The 27,009-nt window shown below is 40.6% G+C and overlaps 1 protein-coding gene across 10 annotated transcripts in view; it reads right to left on the bottom strand.

Moving 5' to 3' along the window:
* PLAAT1 (phospholipase A and acyltransferase 1) overlaps positions 1–22,538 on the bottom strand; it is a 62,216-nt gene extending 39,678 nt beyond the window's left edge. For 4 of the 10 annotated variants that reach the window (XM_040267504.1, XM_040267497.1, XM_040267517.1 and 1 more), the window contains exons 1-4: positions 22,377–22,525; positions 14,735–14,868; positions 13,987–14,125; positions 8,286–8,554 (exon numbers count right to left, since the gene is read on the bottom strand). In XM_040267504.1, the coding sequence (XP_040123438.1) occupies positions 8,286–8,554; positions 13,987–14,125; positions 14,735–14,797 (471 nt within the window). In that variant the 5' untranslated portion in view covers positions 14,798–14,868; positions 22,377–22,525. Of the gene's footprint in view, positions 1–881; positions 1,131–4,133; positions 4,622–8,285; positions 8,555–13,986; positions 14,126–14,734; positions 14,869–15,225; positions 15,301–16,768; positions 16,898–22,188; positions 22,283–22,376 lie in introns of those variants that run through there. The other 6 variants (XM_040267461.1, XM_040267471.1, XM_040267453.1 and 3 more) reach the window with 6 other exon arrangements.
* Positions 22,539–27,009: the final 4,471 nt, after the last annotated feature.

The following is a 27,009-nucleotide window of genomic DNA, read 5'->3' as shown; positions in this document are numbered from 1 at the left end:
AAATAAATTTAAATTTAAAAAAAAAAAAAAAGGAGCTCAGTCCTGGGTGTTCTTTGGAAGGAATGATGCTAAAGCTGAAACTTCAGTACTTTGGCCACCTCATGCAAAGAGTTGATTCATTGGAAAAGACTCTGATGCTGGGAGGGATTGGGGGCAGGAGGAGAAGGGGACGACCGAGGATGAGATGGCTGGACGGCATCACCGACTCAATGGACTCGAGTCTGAGTGAACTCTGGGAGTTGGTGATGGACAGGGAGGCCTGGCGTGTTGCAATTCATGGGGTCGCAAAGAGTCGGACACGACTGAGCGACTGAACTGAACTGAACAGAACTCAGGTTTAAAGGGCCAAACTCTTCAAATACTTCAAAATCCAAAGGGAACAATGGAACTCGGTAGAAGCCACAGCCCATTCCTGCTTGTCACATACTCCTGACAAAGGAGTTGCTGCCAGGGAAATCATTGGATCCAAGACACTGGAACCAAGAGCTCCTTTTCCCATTCACCTCCTGCTCACGCCTATACAGGGTCAAGGAGATGAGTATCCACTCTCAGATAGTTTATTAATAAAAGATTCTTAAGCTACCTAACCAAATGTTTTATTTCAAATTTCTTCTCTCACCAGAAAAGGAATATGAATTCTGATACCAATCCAAACAGTTAGGGGTTTTTAACATTTTTTTCAGTCACATATAAAAGGTTCATCTCTCTGGCAAAATAGTTACCCTCAGGGGAAAGAAAAACAATATTTATAGAAGAAAAAGGATAAATGATGATGTGATATTAAGATCTGCTGCTGGTTCACTTAAAAGGCCACTGCTTCTTGTTCAAGCTACCACATGAAGCTATACTACTAAGGGAGAAAAATTTCCATGGCTCAATGATGAGATAATGCCAGTAAGCAATTTATTAAAGAGTCTGCCATCCATCACTGGAATTTGGAACAATAATGATGCAATGAAAATAAGTATTTATCCCAGGTTACTTTTCCTCCTCCCAAATTCCTTCAGCTCCAATATCTCTTCAGTAAATTAATAGAATTTTGGTCTTAGTCTTTTTGGAAATAAGCCCAGGAAGGAGAAGGCACCAGCAGCAGCTGTCACAAACCCAATGGTACTTATCGCTCGGCTGGCCTATAAGGAAAAAGGAATCAAAAACACATCTTATTCTAAAAGCATCTTAGTGTCCTAAACCTCAGCTTTAGCTTGTTTCCTAAATTTTAATTCATTTAACTCATTTTAATGTACAATGGATGAACTTAAAGCTGAATGCAAAATTAAAATTTTGTATGAAGATGAAATAAATTTATAATTATTATAATTATGACAAAGATATAAATACACATAGGTAAACAGTCCTATTTTTTATAGCGTCTGACAGTTTGTAAACTTATTATGCCACAATTCCTAATAATCATCATGGTACACCTGGACAGTATAGCATTACTGTTTTATACAATTTGAGAAGGTAAAAGTGATTTGCCCAAGGGAGGTAATAGCACCAGGGCATTTAGATATAGTGTAGACCTGAACCATGTGTCCTCCCCCTATATACCCCTCCTCCTAAGCACAGACTCATGTGGCTGGGTCCATACCAAGGTCAATAGTGTGTGCGTGCATGTGTGTGCATTGGTCGAGGGAGTGTAGACGAGAAAGCAGGAGTACTCACTCAAGAAGTCTATGAAAAATATGACAGCATTTGGATGGACATGTGTGTGTACATGTGTGTGTGTGTTCCCTGACTTAAAGCTGTTAGGAAAATAATTCAGGAATGTGATCTGAGCTAAATATCATATACTCTTACTTGGTAGGTAAACTTTCTATTCCAATAAACAAACTTCAAGATAAGTCAATACTAATGTTAACTATTATGGCAAAAATTAATTTCTCATGTAGACAAACAAAAATAAATCACTCTCAAGTTCAATTGTCCATAAAGGAGTTCAGACATTTATAGCTTTAAGGGTATTAATCATCATCATGATGAGGGAACTGATGAATATTCATGGTTGCATGGCACTCAACTAATATTACCTTCCATCTGCAAGGGTTTGAGTGCAATTTTATGACCCAAAGGTCACATTCAGATACTTCAGTGTCATCAGGTATTTGGAAAACAAGAGTTGTTTTCTAAGAGTTAAGAGTCAGGCTTTCAAATAAAGCAAAACATTTTTCCTCAACGACTCTGGGGACCAGCCCAAATGCTGAAAAACCTGACCCAGCTAACACTGGAGCATGCCCTCTGTCTAACCCATAGCCTCCACCACTGAGCCTGCCACCCCCATATGCAACATAATGCTCCCTCCCTAACTGAGGCTTCCCTGTGGGGAACAGGCAGCAAGGGTTCTGGCCAGGAAAGCAGCACAAAGAGTATTCACTTCATTACACCACCCTGTGGTCTGTAGGGACATGGCCTATAATTGTAAGTCTCTGCTCTGCCACCATTCCTAGTTGCCAGGGAGAATGACATTGGCAAACAACTGAAAAATCCTATTTTAGTTTACAACTCTTCATTTTATGTATTTGGTTGGTTGGCTATTTCTTTTATTTGTAATTCTTAATTAGTTGCTACTTAAATTGTTTCCCAGCAGAATTCACTGTAGCAGAGAACTACCCACATAGCACACAGGGAGCAAAAATAGGGTGGGAGATACAAGATACCTGGCAGAATTCCAGAAAGGGGCAGAATCAATCATCAGACAGGGATCAAGGATTGCAAACCAAGCCCAAACCTCATGCAATTCCAGGCAGATGCTGAGATCCCAAGGAGGTCTGACACAGGAAAAGTGGCAGGCAGTGAAAAAATTGGAAAGTGTAATTGGTGTCTATAAACAGAGGTGTCAAATGGCAGCAGGGGACAGCCCTGGGAAAACCTGCAGGATCCTGTGGGGGGAGGGGGACAGCTAGATGCAGTCCTAACTCACTGGCTGTCTTTCAGCCACTAGAAACAGAACATGTGAGAGAAATCTCATACATCTATGAGACCTGGGGAGAGGACAACTCAATCCTAAATCAAAATTCCCTGAGACTGCACAGGCAAGATAAAATTATAATAAACCACTTCCAGTGTGCCGTTCCCCAAATTCCAAACATTTATTTATTTCAAGTTGCATTCTAAATGGAAAAATCCCACGTAACTTGGACAATCCCTTAGAGTTATGTGTAATAGGATCGATCTGCAAGATTAAAAAAATCCTAGGATGTCTGTGGTGAGCCAGCATGAATAAGAACTTTTTGTGACTGATTTAGAATTATCCGATCACCAAATCCTATCCTGCACACTTTGTCCTATACAGGGCTTTCAGGTGTGTGTGTGGGATGGGGGACAGGCATGGTAAAGACCTCATTCTGAGGATCTATACATGCCCAGTGAAATGTTAGCTACAACTGAAGCAGCTGGGTCCAGGTCTCAGTGAAGCTGGGCCACAGACAACTACAGTGGTTATCAAAAATCTCTCTTCCCCCAAGACTCTAAGGCTACAGTGCTGCAATGAGGCACAGTCAGGGTGTACTGTGTGTCAGATCGTACAGGCGCATTCAACGGTGCTGCCATAGTTCACAAAGACAGGCGTATTTTAGTAACTTGTTTAGACTCTAACAGTGAGAAATGTTGATTTTAGGAATTTATAAAAATAAAGACAAGCCACAGGCTGGAAGAAAACATTTGCAAAAGACATATTTGATGAAGGACTGTTTTCCAAAATATGCTAAGAACTCTTAAAACTCAAAAATATGAAAACAAGTAAGCAACCCAATTAAAAATGGGCAAAAGAGTTTGAGACACATCACCAAATATGATATGCAGATAGCAAATAATATATGAAAAGATGGTCAACATCATACATATTTAAGGAATTGCAAATTAAAGCAACGGTGATATCACTGTGTACCTATCAGAATGGCTGACCTCCGAAACACTGACAATGCCAAACACTAAAGAAGATGTGGAGCAACAGGAACTCTCATTCATTACCGGTGGGAATTCAAAATAATACAGCCACTTTGGAAGCTAGCTTGGCAGTTTTTTGTTTTTTTTTTTTCTTTTAACAAAACTAAACATACTCTTACCATATGATCTGGCGATCATAATCCTTGGTGTTTATCCAAATGAGTCAAAAATTTACATCCACAAAAAAAGCTGCACACAAATGTTTCTAGCAACTTTATTCATAATCACCACAACTTGGAAGCAATCAAGATATCCTTCAGTAGGTTAGTGGATAAATAAACTGTAGTGCATCCAGAAAATGGAATGTTATTCAGTGATAAACAGAGATGAGCAATCAAACCATCTAATGAAAAGACACCGAAGAATTTTAAGTGCATTTTGCTTTGTATGATTTCAACTATATAACACTCTGGGAAAGATAAAACACACAGCAGTAAAAAAAAAAAAAAATTAGTGATTATCAGAGGTTTATGGAGAGGGAGGAATGAATGATAGGCAGAGTACAGAGATTTTCAGGGTTGGGAAACTATTCTGTATGATATTATAATGACGGATACATGTCATTATATATTTGTCAAAACCCACAGAAGGTACAACACAGAGTGAACCCTAAAGTTAACTATTCGATGAAAGGAAAATTATTTTCTTTACCTATCTTAAGTTCTCAGCTGAGGCTCTGTAATAAAAGACAAATTAACAAGAGGAAAATGAACAAAAGTTGATTAACATGCACGTCTCATACACTCATGGGAGAAATTCAGGGAAGAAGTAACTCAAAGAAGTGGCTTAGAATCCAGACTTACAGAGCATCTTCACCAAAGGAAAATAAATTTGTAGAGAAGTGAGGGAAAGGTGGTTCGTCTTTCAAGGGCAACAACCTGCGGGAAGGTAGGCTACTGATGGTATAGAGAAGTCTCTAAGTAGTTTGTTAAGTAAATTCCTGTAGTGCCCTCTCCAGGCTGCTAAGGGTCTGACATTAAACACGGGTTGCCCCGGGTGATTACCTTCTGTCCTTCCTGGTAGAGTGGGGAGGGGGGACACCTTTGAAAATTTCTGTCCTACTTTTAGAAAAACAGGGGGAGGACAGGGAGCTTTATTTCCTTCTGCTTCTACTCAATTGCTTCTCAACTGCTCAAAATAATCCTTATGCCAAAGTAACATATTTGGGGTGGTATGCTCTAGTTTCCTTCAGTATGAACTCTGGTTGATAATAATGTATCGCTGTTGGCTCTTCTTTTATAACAAATAATCCACACTGCTATGGGATGCTAACAGTGGGGAAGGATATGTGTGTGTGTCAGGGTAGGGGGTAGAGAATATGTGGGAATTCTGTATATACTTCCAGCTCAATGTTGCTGTGAACGTAAAACTCTAAAAAGCAAAGTCCATTAATTTTTTCAAAAAATACAGAAAAGTACAAAGAAGAAAAGGATAGGACCCACAATCCTTCCACCTTTCTAATCTTTTTATCATTTACCGTTTTTTGTTTAACTGGGAAATAGATGGGGAAACAGTGGAAACAGTGAGAGACTTTATTTTTGGGGGGGCTCCAAAATCACTGCAGATGGTGATTGCAGCCATGAAATTAAAAGACTCTTACTCCTTGGAAGGAAAGTTATGACCAACTTAGACAGCATATTCAAAAGCAGAGACATTATTTTGCCAACAAAGGTCCATCTAGTCAAGGCTATGGTTTTTCCAGTGGTCGTGTATGGATGTGAGAGTTGGACTATAAAGAAAGCTGAGTGCTGAAGAATTGATGCTTTTGAACTGTGGTGTTGGAGAAGACTCTTGAGGGTCCCTTGGACTGCAAGGAGATCCAACCAATGCATCCTAAAGGAGATCAGTCCTGGGTGTTCATTGGAAGGACTGATGCTGAAGCTGAAACTCCAATACTTTGGCCAACTGATACGAAGCACTTACTCATTTGAGAAGACCCTGATGCTGGGAAAGATTGAGGACAGGAGGAGAAGGGGATGACAGAGGATGAGATGGTTGGATGGCATCATCGACTCGATGGACATGGGTTTAGGTGAACGCCAGGAATTGGTGATGGACAGGGAGGCCTGGCGTGCTGCAGTTCATGGGGTCACAAAAAGTTGGACACGACTGAGCGATTGAACTGAACTGAACTGGAAATACACAGCCATTTCCCAAGGAAACTGTTCTATGCTCAAGATCCCTGAGCCTTAAAGGGACCCCAGAAACAAATCTAACATTAGCTATTATTAGTACTATTATTGATAGTAATAAAAATAATAATTCAAATGCTGCAGTTTCTGTTAGATCAACAGAATATTACTGAATAGTATCAACAAAGACCTATAAAATTGCTAAAATAAAAATAATATCGATGGAAAGTATACCTTTTATTGGGATGAATAATATTTAATAGAACATGCTAAGAGACTTTAAAAATTTCTTACAATCTATGAAACAACTTTGTTTGATAGATTAGGAAACTGATAAACGTGTCCAAAGTTATCCAGGTTAGAAGTGGTGAAGATGGGGTTCTAGCTCAGATCAGCAGAATTCCAAAGCTCAGATGTGTCTTTAAGGCTGTTACCACACCCATCAGAACCTGCTAGACTAGAAGAGTTCTCCTAGTTCTTGAAAAATAGTTACTTTTTCATGGATCTTGATCTGGGTATGAAAGGTGAAAAGACTATGATAGGGTACAAGTAACAGTCAGAGCAAAAAGAGACCTGAAATATCTTTCGATTTAGCCACATTTTAAAAAATTGCTGATTGAGTACTGTGGATAACTTTATCACTAACAAACTTTATTTCCTAGCTATACCACTACTTTTCAATGCAAAAATGAGCAGATATTTAGGTATGTATCCTCTGTGTTTTGACTCAGAAACAATTTATTGCTACATGTGTATAGTTCATTATAGTAATGTATTTCCTAGTTAGTCAGTCAGTTAAGTCGCTTAGTCGTGTCCGACTCTTTGCGACCCCATGGAATGTAGCCCACGAGGCTCCTGCGTCCATGGGATTCTCCAGGCAAGAATACTGGAGTGGGTTGCCATTTCCTAGTAAAAATGAATTTCCAATTAAATTATTTCTTAATAAAAACAAATGTATCCTTTCATTATGTTCTATTTTCCATTCTTCCAAGCTTTCATGAGCGGAGTTATAATTTCAATTCTTAGAATAGACATTTATACAACAGATCCACCATTTCAAGATACTAGGAGCCTTTATATATTAATTTTAATAAATCTTTGGGTTAAAATATCAATGATGCAATTGAATTGGTGGGAAGGTAAGTAGGGAAAGGGCAACTGAATCGAGCTTGCTTTCAGTGAGGAATCTGCTAAACTACAGAACAGTGGTGGTAAATAACAAAACTAGAAGCTACTTTAAAATAAAGTCAATTAATCCACTAAAAAATCATCCAAAAGCTCAATGAATCAAAAGTGAAAGTGAAGTCACTCACTTGTGTCCGACTCTTTGCAACCCCATGGACTGTAGCCTACCAGGCTCCTCTGTCCATGGGATTTTCCAGGCACAAATACTGGAATGGGTTGCCATTTCCTTCTCCAGGAGATCTTCCCAACCCAGGGATTGAACCTGGGTCTCCCTCATTGTAGGCAGACACTTTAGCATTGGATCCACTTAAAAGCACAACATTTCTTTGGAATTAGTGTTGCAAGGAAATTGAAAAGTGAAGTAGCTCAGTCGTGTCCGACTCTTTGCAACCCCAGGGACTGTAGCCTACCAGGCACCTCCCTCCATGAGATTCTCCAGGCAAGAATACTGGAGTGGGTTGCCATTTCCTTCTCCAGGGGATCTTCCCGACCCAGGGATCAAACCCAGGTCTCCTGCATTGCAGGCAGACACTTTAACCTCGGAGCCACCAGGGAAAAAGACATCCACAAATCCATGGTATCAGTTAGCCTCTTTCAGTTAATGGAAAAGAATCTCAGTACTAACATCTATGTTTTTGGCAAAGGAACTCCCACTCAAAAAAGTCAACATTCTTTTCAATATATATAGTTACTGATTTAACTGCTGTATGGTACGGTAATAAAAAAAAAAAACAAAAACAAAAACACTGAAGGACAGGGGGCATTAAGACAGACAGAAAGACATGGTCTTGACTCTGCTTCAAGTCCCTTCTAGCCCCAGATTCATGACACAAAATGTTCTCGTCTGATTGGTCATGAACTTTCTGAGTGACCTTGGGTAACTCAATTCCCTTCTTTGTCCTTCAGTGTTCTCATATATTCTTGTTCTTTTCCATTTGTTTGAGGCCTGAAAACTTGATCAAGACTGGGTAGTTATTATCTTCCCAATGTAAGAAATTTTTATTTTGCTTAAAGAAAACTCACCTGCTCTGAAACTCCTTCTCCATATCGAAGCAAAGTCACAAAATGCTCACAGTTGTTGACAAGTATGTCATACTCCACCTCTTGCCCAATAACAAACTCTGAGCGTTGGATAACTTCTTCAACCGGGAGAGGGGGGTATGTATCATCATATTTATTGTTTATTCTGTATGTGTCTTTTCCAACAACATCCTTCAAAAGCTGCATCTTCACCAGGGCCTTTCTGCTGAATACAGACTTGGCACTTGTAAATGATGTGGAAATGCCATCCTCTGTAAGGAGAATTCTGGTTAGCAAAACACAACAATCCAGCCCAGTGAACTCCAATGCCATCCTACTTATCCTCAAACCAGAAACCACTTAATCTTACTAACCATCAACACTCACTCTCTAATTTACCAGTAACACTTATTCAATACTGTAAAAGTGAGAATATAAGAAAACTTTTTGAAAATTTCTATCTCCCCATTGGGCTTCCCTGGTGGCTCAGCAGTAAAGAATCTGCCTGTCGATGCAGGAAACATAAGAGATGAGGGCTCGATCCCTGGGTTGGGAAGATCCCCTGGAGCAGGGCATGGCAACCCGCTCCAGTATTCCTGCCTGGGAAATCCCATGGACAGAGGAGGCCTGGTGGGCTATATAGTCCATGGGGTTGCAAAAGAGTCGGACATGACTGAGCGACTAAACAACAACATATAGAACAAACTGGGTGTGAAAAATCTACTCTTTCTTGAGGTATAAGTTCTCTATCAATTAGTATTATTATTAGGGATCTTGGCATATGTTTCTAACGTAGTACAGAGAAGATCATTGCCCCCTTTTTCTATAAAGCCCCTGTTTTTTGGCATTAGAACCCTTCTAAACTAGTACGCTTGGGCTTAGCAGCAGAGTGTTAAGATTGATGCTCTCCTCTTATAACTAAGCTGCACTTCTTACAGCCACCTCTCTGCTTTTACACTTGTTTTTTAATCAGGCTTTACTTTGAAATCTGCAGGGGACCCTAGGCATTTGACAGGGTCCGTTGGGATCAGCTGGAGCCCTGTCTTTGTTTTGCTAGTTCCTTCAGCCAAGAAACTAAGTCCTAAAACTAACCCTAATGCAGTAGGCACTATCCACTCTGTGTGGTCCTTTGCTGTGCTCCACCCCGCTGTTACAGTGCCCTGTGCCCCGCCACTCCATCTGACTGCCGCTATTGGTAGGCATTTGCCTAACAGTCCCAAATCTCTGTATCCTGACTTGCCATGGTTGTCATCTGAGACTGGAAAAGTGATTCCTTAGTGTTCAGCTTTAAGGCCAGGCCCTAGGCCCTCTCTATCTGCCCAAGATTGCTATGCTTGTCCATTGTTCAAGTAAACCATGAGATGAAGGGCTGCTATATAACCAGTGTTTAGACACTTCTCCTTTCAGTAATGACTAAAAGCAAACTTTTTTTTCCTACTCCTCTTTTTTTCACTCCTTTGAACTCCTTTTTGTTGGAGTAGCATTTTCAATACCTTACATATTCCAAATTCTTACACAGTACAAGTTCACAGAACACGTATATCCTAGTTAGAATTACTCATCAACTAGTTTGAAGCAATCAATTTATTGATGACAGAATCAAAGCTTGGAGAGAGAAACTGGCTTGTGGAATATCACACAAGTAGTTAACAGAAACAGGAATTTAATTTCAGTCAAAGCTCAGTGCTTGAACCATATAGTATGGAGCTTAAGACATGAAAAAAAAGGAAACAGCGCAAAAGCCTCATATTGTTTTCTAAATGTGAAAGCTGCAGAGTTAATATAAAGAATTCCTTAGTATTAATCACTAGACTCTACAGAATGAATAGCTCTGTATTGTAAATGTCATTTTATTTGCCATTTCCATTTCCAGTATTCCAGAAAAAGTAGCAAATAGTTCAAAATCTCACAAAAATCACTTCATTAAAGGTTCTCAGAAGCTCTCAAGATAGTAAAACTTCAGCCTGTAAACACTTCTTTTTAAATGCATCTTGAGGGAAAAAATATTCTAGGCTCTCTGTTATTTGCATACATTTTTCTTAATAGCTTGTACTCATTTCTAAACATGTAGAAAATACAGAAAAATACAGCATAAACACTAAATATAAATTACCTGCTATCCTGCTAGAAATAACTATCCTTATTATTTTAATGTATTTATACTGTCTTTATCACTTACAAATACACATGTATATATTTGCATTAACATGTATGTGTGTATATATGATTTCTTTGCAAACTTGGTACCATATTACACATTGCATTTTAATCTGTAATTTGCCAATAGTTGTCATACAAGATCATCTTTCATACAATTAAAGATATCTAGAAATGACTTTCAGCTGTAAAAGTGGCCACTGTTTTAGTCTGCTTAGCACCTCATCCTACCACTACTTCTTTCTTTCTAGAAAAGACTGTCTAAGCCAGTCATACTGTCCCATTCCTGGACATAGTGATGGTTCAGTAATGGACAGGGGACCCATACCAGACAATTAAGAATCATTCCCCATGATTTTTCTAACTTCAGCAGACAAGGAGTATCTCTCTCCTGTGGGTCACCAGCCTACAAGGATGTGTGCCTAAGGATGCTGAGGGTCATCAGTTCAGCTTTTTAGACACAGCCTGGGAAAATAAATAAAATATATACAAAAAGAATGCAGATGTGGGACAAAAAGTTTTGATAGTGTTTAAACTTCTAGATCCAGGTATCCCTGAGACCAGCATCATCTCTACCCTTCCTGTAGTTTCCTTCAGTGAAGCAATGAATTTGCCTTCTGTCTAAACTAACTTGATTTATGTTACTTGCAACTAAAAAGTTCTACCAAACACAGAATCCTAATATCTGTGGCTAAATCTTAAATTCATTTAACCATTATGTTTTTAATATTATTAATCCATTGTCTAATGTTTTACCCACCATAAAGAATCAATAGTTACTTATTTCTTTTCCCTATTTTTTTCCCATTGTCCTTTTTTTAAACCATTATAAATGAGATAGCAGTGAACACTCTCATACGCAAATCCTAAATAAGTTCTCTAAAAATATTTCCCAAGAATAGACTCATAGAGGTAAAATTACAGGGTCAGAGCATGAAAACACTTTAAGACTTTTAACATGCATGCATGCCAAGTCACTTCAGTCATGCCCAATTCTTTGCAATCCCATGGACTGTGGCCCGCCAGGCTCCTCTGTCCCTGGACAGGCAAGAAGACTGGAGTGGGTGGCCACGCTCTCTTCCACGGGATATTCCCGATCCAGGGATCAAACCCATGTGCCCTACAGTTCCTGCATTGTAGGCGGATTCTTCACCACCCCGCCACCAGGGAAGCTCAAGACTCTTAACACACCTTGCTAAACTGTTTTGGGGAATGATTTTATCAACTTGTGTTTCTATCAGCAATATCCTGTGTTCATTTCATTATACCTTTATCAACATTGATTTTCATTTTTTAAAATTCTGCTAATGTGAGAGGCATAAAACCTATCATTTTATAATTCCTAGATGACTGAAAAGCTGAATGCTTTAAAAATGGGTATTGGAGTTTCATCTTCTACAAACTGTTCACAATCTTTTACCCATTTGTTTGTTGGGATTTGAGTATTCGCTGCTCCCTCAGACAAAGAAACTCTTGCCCCAAATAGGTGCTGGGTTTCCTCACCTCTTTCAAGTTTTCTCAAATGTTACTTTCTCGTGAGATTTTCCTGACCAGCTAACTTCAAACTGCAGCAACTACAACTCCCCAGCACTTCCTAACCTGCTTCTATGATTTATCTTCTCCATATCACTTATCTCTAACATTGCTTTCTGTATTCTGTTCATACTCCCTCTCTCAGGCTCTCTGTCTCCTCTCTCTCTGTCTCTCTCTCTCTCTCTGTGCACTAGAATGTAAGTTCTACTGTAGAGGGACTGGCTTATGTATCCCTAGCATTTGAATAATATTTGGCACATACATGGAAAATCTAAAAATAGATGTTAAGTGATTGAAATAATCTATTTATATTATATATAAAGACACTGATTCTTGTCACATTTGTGGCAAATATCTTCCCCAGTTGATTCAGTTCAGTTCAGTCGCTCAGTTGTGTCCGGCTCTTTGTGACCCCATGAACTGCAGCGTGCCAGGCCTCCCTGTCCATCACCAACTCCCGGAGTTCACCCAAACATATGTCCATCGAGTCATTGATGCCATCCAACCATCTCATCCTCTGTTGTCCCCTTCTCCTCCTGCCCTCAATCTTTCCCAGCATCAGGGTCTTCTCAAATGAGTCAGTGCTTCATAACAGGTGGCCAAAGTATTGGAGTTTCAGCTTCAACATCAGTCCTTCCAATGAACACCCAGGACTGATCTCCTTTAGGATGCACTGGTTGGATCTCCTTGCAGGCCAAGGAACTCTCAAGAGTCTTCGCCAACAACACCATTCAAAAGCATCAATTCTTCAGTGCTCAGCTTTCTTTATAGTTCAACTCTCACATCCATACATGACCACTAGAAAAACCATAGCCTTGACTAGACAGACTTTTGTTGACAATGTCTCTGCTTTTGAATATGCTGTCTAAGTTGGTCATAACTTTCCTTCCAAGGAGTAAGAGTCTTTTAATTTCATGGCTGCAACCACCATCTGCAGTGATTTTGGAGCCTCCAAAAATAAAGTCAGCCACTGTTTCCACATCTATTTGCCATGAAGTGATGACACTGGATGCCATGATCTTAGTTTTCTGAATGCTGAGCTTTAGGCCAACTTTTTCACTCTCCTCTTTCACTTTCATCAAGAGGCTCTTTAGTTTTTCACTTTCTGCCATGAGGGTGGTGTCATCTGCATATCTGAGGTTATTGATATTTCTCCTGGCAATCTTGATTCCAGCTTGTGCTTCCTCCAGCCCAGCATTTCTCATGACATACTCTGCATATAAGTTAAATAACCAGGGTGACAATATACAACCTTGACATACTACTCCTTTCCCATTCTGAACCAGTCCATTGTTCCATGTCCAGTTCGGACTACTGCTTCTTGACTTATACAGCATACAGGCTTCTCAGGAGACAGGTAAGGTAGTCTAGTATTACCATTTCTTTAAGAATTTTCCACAGTTTGTTGTGATCCATACAGTCCAAGGCTCTAGCGTAGTCAGTGAAGCAGAAGTAGATGTTTTTCTGGAATTCCCTTACTTTCTCTATGATCCAATGGATGTTGGCGTCTGTACATCTGGAAGTTCTAGGTTCACTTACTGCTAAAGCCTAGCTTGAAGGACTTTGAGCATAATTTTGCTAGCATGTGAAATTAGTGAATTGTATGGTAGTTTGAACACTCTTGGGCATTGCCCTTCTTTGGGATTGGAATGAAAACTTAATTTTTCCAGTCTTGCGGCCATTGCTGAGCTTTCAAAATTTGCTGGCATACTGAGTGCAGCACTTTCACAGCATCATCTTTTAGGATTTGAAAAAGCTCAGCTGGAATCTCTGAGCCACCAGGGAAGCCCTGGAATTCTATCACCTCCACTAGCTTTGTTCGTAGTAATGCTTCCTAAGGCCTACTTGACTTCACAGTCCAGGATGTCTGAGAATATCCTTCCAAAAACCTAGAACAGCTGGATTTACCTAGTTTCTACATTGCATTTCTGGTTTATTTTATGATTTTGTTTATGATTACCCCTTGTAGCAAGAAAGCTAAAAAACTCCCGGAACTTCAGAAAGCAAAACTTACCTAGAGGTGCTATGTTGATAACATACCCATCACCCAAGTACAGTGCCCAATGTTGATAACAAGGACGAAACACTTCAATCAAATCCCCTGGCTGAGGATTGCCAGGATAGCTCAAACTAAAGCAATCATTAAATGCCATCTGCAATGACAGACACCAAGATCTAGCTGATATGACTTGCCAAAAGAAAATCAGTTCAAGGCTTCTATAGAAATATAACAATACAGACTTTATTGGGATTGCATTCCTTAGTAAATATTTAGACTCACACCACTGTCCTTTGAATGATTCCAACACAGAATTATGTGTGCACATACAGGCAAGTGGAGAAAGAATTTGTCTGCTATTGCTTAATTTTCTACAGCAATGCTTCTCATACTGATTAACCCCAGGCCTCCTTTGTTATAATAAGCATTTCATAATTCTCTCTTTAAATCCAGAAATTCATGGATAAGGTAATTTACCTATACACAATATTTCAAAAATTAATATGATGCCCTATTTGGAATAGAAAGGGGAAATAAATTTGTAATAATATTTGTTTTACTGTGTAAATGCTCAGTTAATGAATACCCAAAAATATAATAAAGAACTTATAATAAACATAAGTCAGGGTTTAGAAGTAGAAGATCAGTCTTTCAGCCTTTCATATAGCAACATAGTAAAATCAAAAAGAAGAGGTTTGGGTAGACACTAACATTCTGTGCAAAAAAAAAAAAAAAAGCAAAAACCTTGAATTGCAAAACTTACTCTGTGTTTTAAGCAGACACAAGTTCCAGGCTCAGATGAGTGTCCAGTCTGACATCCAGGCATACTGTAAGACACAGGACCTTTCTTCCTTGTGCCGAACTGTGCTGTGCAGACTTAGGCACACTTGCCTCCACCTGAAACCATATACAATTCCCTGTGTCACTGTCCTTTGAAGTAAAAGTCTTTTGCTTTATCTGAGTCTCCCAGACTCCCCCTGAGTCTCAAGAGTTAATGATTAGGTGTACGGCATAAACCAACACAACACTGTAAGGCAACTATCCTCCAGCTAAAACTAAATTTAAAATAAGTAAAGAAGTAGTTGGCACATAACAAGTAGTATATATGTCTCAACTGTCTCAATTAAATAGCTAATCTTTGGGACATTCCCCACAAATACTTTTTTGTCATAATTTCTATTCAAAGAAAGAGTTAATGAATTTAAAAGAAGAGTTAATGATTAGGAAATGTGAAAAGGTAGAAAAAAGGAATACCTGTTGAGTGGGGAAACTGGTAACAATTTAGACTATAAATCAGCCACATGGTAGAGTCACCAAACTCCTAGTTCCCTGAAAGATACAGATAAAGATCTCACATTCCTAAATTGTTTTTACAGGTGAAAACTACTGACCTCAGGCATATAGACCCCTAAATGGTTGAAATCACAAGATTAATCATCTTTGAAACTTCACATGGATACCATCCAATATAAGAACTGAGCATAAGCTGATCACACAGCCTGTGAACCCCTCCCTCATCTTAACTTTAAACACCCTTCTCTGAAAGCCATTGGGGAGTTCAGATCTTTTCAGCATGAACTGCCCATTCTTCTTGCTTGGCACCATGCAGTGAATGCTATACTTTCCTTCACCACAATCCAGTCTTAGGAGATTGACTTTGCTGCATGTCAAGCAAGAGGACCCAAATCCAGGTTCAGCAACATACCCACTAAATATCAGCAAATGCCCCTTGTTACTGTGACAACCACAAACAACCTCCAGATTTCCACCACTCCTCAACTGCCCTGCTTACTGTCTGATTCTTCATTTTTGAATCCTAAAACAGTGCAAAGTAGTTGAAGCAGAAAGGAGACAATTTTGAAGTTTGGGGGGTTCATCATATTAATGTGTATGTCTGAAAATTCTCAGCTTGGTGATTTTTTTCCTTTGAAGACAGTATTTTTAAGAAAGAACATATAAGTCTCTGATGGGTGATTTTTATGGAACATTACATTTCCTATGTATAGCAATGAAGCAGAATGACTCAGTAAAAGGAAGTTATGTACATTCATTGATAATCAAAAAGGGATTTCATGCTATATCCATGTTGAACATCTAATTGACAAAAGAGTATTCCTCGGCATCTCTCACTCTAATGTAGATACTCATTTACAAAATAAACCCCAGTGCCAGAAACGGAAACTTCCAAATCATCTAAATTATAATTATAATAGCACAGGCAAAGGACTTGGGAATACAGACTATTATTTCCCTGGCACGCTAAAAGCCTTTTTTACAACAATTAATATTGGGAGGGTGTTTTCTCAAGTATTTGTAAGCCATCTGTAGAAAAGTTCAATCATCACCCTGTCACAGAAATGAGGCCAAATGCAAGCTGTCCATCTGTTGAAAAACAACTATTAAAACAACTTTATGGAAACCGTTAAGTCTAACCACCCTCTCAAATATGTTTGAGTCTTATTAAAATGGCAGTTCAAAATTTGGCCACATGGGCACTAAAAGGAAAAATAGATACTATACTATGATATAAACAAACACATTTCCCATGAATAGGAAGCAGCAAGCACACACAGCTGCCTGTTAGCATTCAGAGACCTAGCCAAGCTTACAATAATAACCACCATTTGAACAGAAAGTACTTTGTAGTATAACATGTTTTTTTTTTTTCAAGTGCACTATCTCAATTAACCCTAATTTATTTTTTAAAAAATCTACCATGATTTGAGTTTATTATGTTATTATCCCATTTTACAGCTAAAATGATTGTAGCAAATGCCAATTTCTGAAAAATACTCACTGAAATCTTTGAATTATAAAACAGAGAGGGAAAAAAATAACTGGCCTATGTCTGAGAGATATGATTTCTTGTTTCAGGTCTTCTCCATGCTACTTCTATCACTTCAGGACTTATATGCAAAATATAAAACTATGAAACATAAAGAAGAAAAACAGGAGGAAATCCTCGGGCTCCAGGGTAAACAAAGATTTCTTAGACTTGATACCAGAAGTGTGCATATGTGTGCTCAGTCATGTCCAACTCTTTGCGACTCCATGGACTGCAGCCCGCCAGGCTCCTCTGTCCATGGGATTTCCCAGGCAGGAACACTGGAGAGGATTGCCATTTCCTTCTCCGAGGAATCTTCTCGACCCAGAGACCGAGTCAGCATCTCTTGTATCTCCTGCATTGGCAGGTGGATTCTTTAGCACTGCTCTACCTGGGAAACTGATACCAAAAGCACTATCCATAAAAGGGAAAACTGACAAATTTGATGTCCTCAAAATGTCAAACTTTTGCAACACAAAAGATCCTGCTAAAATGACAAAAAAGATAAGCTATGGCGCAGAAGAATATTTTTGAAAACCACATATCCAAGAAAGGACCAGTATCAAGAACATAAAAAGAACACTCAAAACTTAACAACTGAAAAGACGACAATTAGAATCTGAGCACAAGACACAATGACACATTTTGTCAAAGAAGAGACACAGATGTCAAGCAAGCCATGTTACATCACTAGCAATTAGGGAAATTTGGATTAAAACCACGATAGCACTACTTACCTGTCACAATAGCTAAAATAAAAAAACTGTGACCAGAGAAAATTCTGGCAGGGATGTAGAGTTACTGAATCATTCACTCAGTGCTAGTAAAAATATAAAATGTTGCAGTCACTCAAAGCAGTCTAGAAATTCCTTTAAAAACATAACTCAAAACTACCATGTGTGCATGTATAAGTTGCTTCAGTCATGTCTGACTCTTTGCAACCCCATGGACTATAGCCTGCCAGGCTCCTCTGTCCACGGGATTCTCCAGGCAAGAATACTAGAGTGGGTTGCCAAGTCCTCCCCCAGGGGATCTTCCCAACCCAGGGATGTGACCCATGTCTCCTGCACTGCAGGCAGATTCTTTACCGCTGACTCACCAAGGAAGCACTTACTACTACCATATGACCCAGCACTTGCACTCCTACATATTTATTCCAGAGATTGAAGACATTAGACTTATATTTACTCAAAACCCTGTATAAAACCTATACAAAAACCTATTCTAGCATAATAGCCCCAAACTGGTAACATCCCAGATGCTCTTCCATGGGTGAACAATAAACAATTTGTGGCACATCCACAACATGGAACATTACTAAGGAATAAAAAGGAACAAACTGCTGATAAATGCAACAGCATAACCAGGATGAATCTCCAGAGAACTGTGCTGAGTGAAAAAAGCCAATGACACAACTCATTTTATATATATAATTCCATCTATATACAACATCCTTGACATGACCAAACTATAAAAATAGAGAATGAATAGTGGTTGCCAGGGATTAACGAAGTGGTACAAAGGAAGTGGGTGTGGCTATAAAAAGGCAACATATGAGAAAGGCTACAGGTGGTGGAATACTCTGCCTCTCCAAGTGGTCCATGTCAATAACCTGTGATACTGCAGTGTGGTTTTGCAAGAAGTTGCCACTGGGAAAAAGCAGGCAATGGTACAAGGGATCTCTCTGCACTATTTCTTACAACTGCATGTGAATCTACAGTTACCTCAAAATAAAAATCCTTAACAGAAAAAGAAAATTCACTGTATTTTTTCCCACTGAGCATAGAAGAGGATAAATATGTGGAAATTATACTGAGACAGCTTTTAGCTGTATATGAGGAACATTCTTCTTACATTGAAGGTGATCTAACAATGAAATGGAGGACCTCGTACAGATAGCAGTCCCTGTCACTGAAGATCTTTAAACACAGTCATAGCCAATAAAAAGATTTCCATGGGAGGTGGGGAAGATGGTGGTAGGGTAAGGAGGCCTTCCAAGTTCTCTTTGATCTCCAGTGTTCATCTCATTCTAATTCCCAGTAACTGTGTAATCCTCAGACCAACCCCACAAAGTAGACATAATTATTTCCCCCGTTTTAAAGATGAGGAAGCTGACATTTACCACAGCTCAGGGACTCATACAAAGTCACACAGTGGGAAAGGGCAGAGCCCACATCTGGACCTGGATTAGCCTACGCCTAGGCCAGGCTCTTCTCCATCCTTAACTGCTTGCCCCCACGTGCGCTGTATCTCCTCCCTTACTGACCTTTGAGACTGCGTGACATTTGTGACCTGACAATTACCATCACCTTTTTACAGATGAGGAAACAAGAGACTCATATGATTTAAGTGTCAGAACTAAAGTCACACAGATAGTGACAGAACTATAATTCAGTCCCAAGTCTCTTCTTTTTCCAGACTGCACGCTCCTTCCTTACATCACTGATTAACATCATTAACCAGAGGAACTGCTACAAAACAAAATTTCATCTTTCCCCTCTCCTCAAATATCCATCAGATAAAGAAGCTGCAAAAGCATACAGAATGTGTATTTCATAAAACAACATCGGAAGGTTTTAAACATTCATACATGGAACCAGTGAGTCATCGGAAGTGGAGCTTTAGGGAACCCCTGCTCTTCTGCAGGGGAGGTGTCAAGATGAGAAGGTTCTAGAGGCATTTAGAAGGTTTCCAGACTCATACCTCAGAGAAATGTCTAAAACCTGTCTGCTTGAATAATTTTATTTTCTTGGCCATCTACCCATTTCATTCAAGCCCATGTATGTCATGTTGTGCTTCTGAAACACAATAATTCAGAACCAATTAAAGATACATTTTTAAGTCCTCTGCTGAAAGCTGTGTGTGTCACCTTTAAGGTAAAAATACTTCATTTTAACAGTTCATCTGCACAGAATTGTTTGACTAGTTTATAATAAAGAGTGACAAGAAAGTAAGTCCATAATCTTTATGCAAGAAATTTCCTCTTTCAACTGCCAAAACAAGCTGCCCTGTTTGTAGCTCCCTGTTGGTCCCCGGGAATACATCAAAAGAAATAACAGCCCCCTGCACAGAGAGGGACAGGCTGATTAACTGCTGCTCATGTCCATGGAGCCACCTGTGCTACAAGAATACTAAGAGCACTTTTTCACAAACTGCTCCCAAGGACGCTATCGGCAGTCTGAAACATGATCACAGGCTAACCTTATAGTCCAAAAGTCTCCCAATTCAATTTGGACCCTTTCCCACTCCAGCAGCACATTTCATACATAGCCCTGCCACACTGAGATGGTTCCACAAATCTCCCTGTTCCCAGACTGGCTACTTCACAAACTCTCAGAGCTGCAAGGATCCTTGGTCCAACATCCTATCCCTATAGCTAAGGGTTCCAAGTCCCAGTCTGATGAACCTTCCTTAGCCACTGCCCAGTCATTCCTTGCCTGGAACTCCATGGATCCTCATGTTGAGTCTGCATTGCACCCCATCTGTAATCTTGGACTCCTTTTTCATCCCTATGTTCTAAGCAAACCAGACCATTATTCCTCACTCTCACCTGGAGTTACGTTGCTAATAACGAAATTTCTACTTGGCATTTGCTGATCATTTCCAAATGACCCACTCTTAAAGGTCCAGATCAGATACCACCTCCTCCCCAGGGTCTTCCTCCACTCAGCCAGAACTGACTGTGTGCTTCCAAATTACCACTGCTCCTTTCTCTAACACCCACTATGTTTCCTACACCTGCATCACTTATTGATGTCTAGGGAATTTCCTGCTCCATGGAGAGGGGTGGTTCCTGTTTATCTCTACACCTTCAGTTTGCTGCAGAGCTTATCTGGCACAAATAACTGCCCAGAATGTTTAATAAATGAAGGAATGAGGATCCCAAGCTCAGGGAGAAGAGAATGGCTGGGCTTTTCCAGCACATAAATTATGTTAACAGTCCTGAATGGTGATATCACCATTGTTTGAGCCATTGCCTTCTCCAATAATAATAAAGGTTTATATTCTAACTCATTTCCATGAGGATCTGATGCTGGAAAAGACTGAAGGCGGGAGGGACAAGGGGACAACAGAGGATGAGATGGTCTGATGGCATCACCAATTCAATGGACATGAGTTTGAGCAAGCTCTGGGAGATGGTGAAGGACAGGGAAGCCTGGCATACACGGGGTTGCAAAGAGTCTGAGCGACTGAACAACCGCAACAGTGATAAAGAACTCGCCTGCCAATGCAGGAGACATAAAGTGATGCGAGTTCCATCCCTGGGTCGGGAAGATCCCCTGAAGGAGGGCATGGCAACCCATTCCAGTGTTCTTGCCTGGAGAATCCCTTGGACAGAGGAGCCTGGCAGGCTAGAGTCCATAGTGTCGCAAAGAGTCGGATACAACTGAAGCGACTTACCACCCCCCTGCGCACCCCACGACGACCACCACCACCACCCCCATCTCACACACACACAAGGGATAGAGGCCTCAGTAAGCAAGACCAGGCATCCAGTCCCTGTTCTGTCATTTGATAGCTGTGTGATTTAGGAAAGCGAGTCTCTGTTTCCCTGTAGCCTCAAAAAAAAAAAAAAAAAAAAAGGATGTGGGTGAAATTACATGCTCTCCACTGGTTCTTGGGGCTCTCACGGGACAATAGGTTCAGCAAGGCTGTCTGCGGGCCCAGCAGTCTTCCCTCCCCATCCCTAGGACACCTCCCTCTGACGCCGGCTTGGTGTCCCCTCCAGGGGCAGCGGCGAGGGTCCTGGGGTCGCGCCCGCCTCAGCGCGGCTGCCCCTCCCGCTAACGGCCGGGGCTCCGCTCCATCTGGGGGGAGGTTAAGGCGGCAGAGGCCGTCTACCGGTAACCAGGGCGGCCTCCAGCGCCAACTCCACCCTGCCGCGCGGAGCCTTCCCGGCGCCCCGACGCTGCGGCGCTCGCACGCTCGCCGCTCCTGCCACCCGGCCGGCCGGCCGGCCCCGCGCCGCCGCCGGAGTACCCTCCGCTCGCTCGCCCCCGGCTGCGCACACGTCTCTGGCACCCCCAAGGCCGCACCGCTGCGAGCCGCCACAGAACACCTGGCCCGCGCCCGCACAGGCACACACAGACCCTACCGCCGAGGCACGGCCCCAGCGCGGGAACGAAGGACCCGCGCCCCGCCACTGGGACGTCCTGGCTGGTCACGGCGCGGAGGCTGTACAGTTAACTTGTCTTGAGCCCAGAAATGTTGTAAGCATGAATACACACTGCATCCGCTCGAAGTGCGCCCCCTCCTAGCTCTATACAGACTCTCGGAGTCAGTAGAAAGGTCCTGGTCCCTGGGCCCCAAGAGAGCAAGGGAGGGGAATGGGGAAAGGGGAGGGGAAGGAAGCAGTGACTTTAAAAAACCTTCCTCCTTCCCACCACACATACCTACTAACATGGTGTATTCTGTGAGCGCGATCCAGCGCCCAGGACTGTGGGGACACGCGTGGGCCGCCCCCCGCCCCCAACTTTGGCCTGCCACCCTGCAGCCCAGGATCAACTTCACAAGTGGGCGGAGTGGGGAACAGAGGAAGGAAGGGTGCACAGGTACCCGTTTCTTCCAGTGGGAAATTTACCTGGCTCCGGATGCGGCCTTCTTAAAGACAAGGCTCTCCGAGGCAGCCACTTCCCCTCCCCCACATCCCTGCCCTGCCCCTAGCAAGGGTCTGCTTCTATTTAGAGGAGCAGAGCAGGTCTTTTATTCAGTGTGACCTGCGTGCATGTGACAGGGCAGCACCTATCTGACTCTCTTTCAGGCCATAGGCCAACAGAGGCCTCCAGGAATAAAGCCATGAGAGTTTAAAAATAAAGCTGGGCGTGAAGGGTATCCATTTTCTCCTTGCTAAAAACGGGAGGCCAGGAAAACAAACCAGCTAAGTAAGGAAGGCCCACAGACTGCTAAGTGAACCTTCTGGAGCACAGCACAAGGACTTGCCTTCAAACAAGTCGTCCTAACCTACATTTTACTCTGATATAAGCGGCCTCTCAGCTAAAAGAAAGGATTTTTCCCTACTGATTCAAAGGCTGAACTAGCTCTCTAATTTTATGCTGTTTTGTCCCAATGGAATAAGAACTACCTAAAGATGCAGCCGCCTTTATAAAGGAACCAGGTTCTGTGGTGAAGGTTAAGGGTGAATCTGTAGGTTTTGAAATCGAGGTCTGGCTTTGATATCTTTGGAAATTAACCAGTGGACATTGAAAACACGTGGAATCTAGATACATTTATTGATAAAGTAGAAACTTGAACACTTGAGAGTGTAGCTTTATTTTCATGAGTTAATATTTTTCCCACATGTTCCCTTTTAGTGTACTTTTAGAGTTATACACTGAATTAGATTTACCTTTCAGTGTTCTTTTAATATGTCAAAAAGAAATCCATAAACATGCATTTGCTTTATGTTCCCCAACTATTTCAATTGAGTCATCACCGAAGGCTGTGGTTCATGATTTTATGCAGGAGAGTTATTGTGAGCATTTATAAAGCCATCCTGCTTATGAGCTAAATTTATTATGTTTGCCAGGTTAATCTGTTTTCTCTAATTGGACACTTAATCATCCGCTCTCCTCCCTGCATTCTAGATTCATGAATGTGAACCAAGGAGGGTTGCTCAGTCAGAACAGAATGATAAATTATCTTTTCATTTTTTGGGGGTATTTGTGATTAAATGCATCATGATAGAATTAAAATGAAATAAATCTTGTAATTTTACTTATAGATCCCTGCCAGGTATAGATAAAATGCATTCGGTTAAGAGTAAATTCAATTTGATGCCTGAATGGAATTTGTAGGAGAAACAGAGAAAGCTTTGTTGTTCAGGAGAACTCTGAGTTCTCTCTTCCTTTCAACAGATTGAAGAGATACTTAATCACTCCTCAGTGGTACTCTATGGGTGAACAGTACAGAATTAAAATTTCCATCCAGAAAGAAGGAGGAATTAGCGTAGGGTAGTAATAGCCAGTTTGCCTGAATCTAGAGTTGTAGTCCTGGGATGTCAAGGGCTGTACATGATATGTGATGGGACCAGGTGTTAGATTACAACCAAATAACTAATTCCCATTATTTTGGCTATTATATTGAGTGAAGCACCACATGGATGACCCTTTAAGTTGCTGCCTAGTTAGGCTGAAAGGGTTGAAACATTGAAATAACCATAATGGAGATACTTTTGTCATATTTGTTGTAAAATGAATAAAGTCCAGCAAAAGCCCAGGGTTAACAAGAATCATTATTTGCCTTTTTAACATATGGACTCTAAAATCAACTGGCAATGTGTGACGTTACTCCTCAAAAGAATTCTTGGTTTGGTTTGATTTTTAATAGAAGAAGAGCTGATTTACAACGTTGTGCTAATCTCTGCTGCACAGCAAGGTAACTCAGTTGTACACGTGTAGACATTCTTTTTTTATATCCCTTTCCATTATGGTTTATCACAGGATCTTGAATATAGTTTCCTGTGCGATACATTAGGACCTTGTTGTTTATCCAGAAGAACCCTATATTTTTTAATGCATATTTTACAAGTAGCAAAGCGCTTTCCTATTTTTTCTCTCATTTGAGCCTGACAACAAACCCATGATTCCTCAGGTTCTGGCAGTCACTCTGAGGCCTGAGACATGGAATTCCTCACTCAGGGCCTCCCCCTGGGAAGAGTCCAGATCAGGTCTCTTAGTCAAGAGCTCTTCCTCACAGCCTAGATGTCCACTGACAGATGAATGGATAAAGAAGTTGTGGTACATATATACAATGAAATATTACTCAGCCATAAAAAGGAAAGAATTTGAGTCAGTTGAACTGAGGTAGATGAACCTACAGCCTGTTATACGAAGTGAAGTAAGTCAGAAAGAGAAAACAAATATCATATATTAACATATATACATGGAATCCAAAAAGATGGTACTCATGAACCTGTTTGTAGGTCAGGAATAGAGATGCAGACATAGAGAATAGACTTGTGGGCACAGCAAGAGAAGCAGAGAATGGGATGAATTAAGAGAGTAGCACTGAGACATATACATTACCATATGCAAAACAGACAGCTCGTGGGAAGTTGCTGTGTAACACGGAGCTCAACATCGTGCTCTGTGACAGCCTAGGGAGGTGGGGTAGCAGACAATGGGATGAAGGTTCAGAAGGGAGGGAATATATGTATACTTATGGCTGATTCACATTGTTATATAGCAGAAACCAATAAAACGTTGTAAAGCAATTATCCTTCAATTAATAATGAATTTAAAAAAAGAGCTCATCCTCTACTCAGACTCCCTTAGATATTAAAAGCAATGTCTACCTGTTAGGTGAAAAGACTGCAAAAACAAAAGGCCTATACAAATACACGGTGAATGAGACTTCATTCAAAAATGGTGTTGTGATGATCTCATGACCTTAACTGAGATACTTGCTGAAATGACCCAGAGGTTTTTGGCTACAAGAGCATAACAGGTGAGAGTGGAGACAAGCATATACTTCCAGTGCTGCCCCAAAAGTCAATGCTGCAAAAAATAAAAGCTTTTTTCTCTACTTATCTATCCAGGCAACATGTCTGCTCAGATTGCATTTTGGTATGGAGTTCTTGAGCCTCTCATTCAATGGGTTTTGTACATTCTTGGTCAATATGGTTGGAACTAGAAATCTGTTTCCATACTGAGTCCTTATGCAGTGCATATCCAGGCTATGTGATGTCTCTGCGACTCTGCTTCCCAATGGTTATGTGCATGTGAAATTACTCAGCTTGGTGTGTTAAGCTGAGCCAAGTATCTGAGGCAGTTAAGGGGACTGAATGATCAGAAAACAAGTGGAGAAAAGGAAGATTTAATGGAGCCCAGGTCAGAGGCACAGAAACCTATCAGCATGTGGCAAGGAAGGAAGAACAGGGGCATGCCCTCTATAGAGGAAGTTGCCTGTATTCTGCCCAGGAGAAGGACAGTGGGAGAGCCCTGGACAGTGAGTTAGGAGTCTTTAGTTCTAATCCCAGCTCTTCTACTTGCTAGCTGTGTGACACAGGGTATGTTCCTTAAACCTGAGCCTCAGTTATACACATAGGAAATGAGAAAAGAAATGACATAGCCTTCCATGTTCACAGATTTACAAAAAGTTCTTTTAATTATACAAAAGAAAAAAAAAACCCTGAATATAAGAAAGTGCATTCAAACAATGATTGGTCAATAGATGTGACACAGGGTTGTCCTTAAAACTGACACTTATATTTCACCCCACTCAGAAAGAGAAATGGCTAAATATCTACATAATATTCCTGTTCTTGCTTTTCTATTTGCTTTTTTCTGTTTTAATGTAGATCAAACTTATTTATTAATTGTAACATTTATATACTATAAATATCTGTCCCTTAAAAGTGATACTGACAATGCAGTTAAGCCTTTATTGTCTTTTATTAGTCTAATAAAGAAAAGCTCATCACTAAAAAGAGGCCACAAATGTAAATGATTTCAGGGACTTTGCCCTAAGGGCAAATCATACAAAGCATTTGGGAAAATGCAATTCTGACTCAGTCCTCCATAAAATGCTAAATTTCTGAACAAAATCTTAAAGCACAAGTGTTTACAGGACTCTCGGTGACAAGAAAAATGGTAGTAAATGTGCCTTAGCACTAAAATTCCAGTATCCATGGAAACATGTGAAGTTCTGTAAGTGCAGGCACATGGCCTGTGTATTTACTGAAGGTCTGAGGCAGTGATCGGTGGGTTACTATGTTGTGAAAAGCTGACAGGTTCCGGGGAGCCACTCAGCATAGCCCCCTGCTAAACATAATTATAGAGAAATTCAGAAATCTCAGTCATTACCAATAAAAAAGATGTTTACATATTTACATTTACTTATATCTCTCAGAATACAGGAAATTAAATCAGATTTTAATTCAGAAAAGTCTTGAGAAACCATCAGAATTTCCCTCTCCCCACATATTTGTAGCTACTTTAGAAACTATCTAGATTTTCCATGTGGTCATACTCAGATATTTCTCGAATGTTGGGAAAGGACACAGGTTTTATCAAAATGATTATTCCTAGGTCTTTAAATGTGTTCCTGGTCAGTGTGTATAACGACTTTAAAGTCAGTGACATAATAATATTGGAAAGAAAGAATTATCTACAGATTTCTGAAGTGTTTATTTAACCAGGGACCAGGAACCAAGATTCTAATAAAACAAGAAAACAATACTATTCATATCCATAGAGGCATATTCTTACAGTGCT

The sequence above is a fragment of the Oryx dammah genome, unplaced genomic scaffold (genome assembly GCF_014754425.2).
Source record: "Oryx dammah isolate SB20612 unplaced genomic scaffold, SCBI_Odam_1.1 HiC_scaffold_2, whole genome shotgun sequence".
NCBI lineage: Eukaryota > Metazoa > Chordata > Mammalia > Artiodactyla > Bovidae > Oryx > Oryx dammah.
The sequence above is the reverse complement of the archived record's forward strand: the minus strand, read 5'-3'. Positions and strand labels throughout refer to the sequence as shown.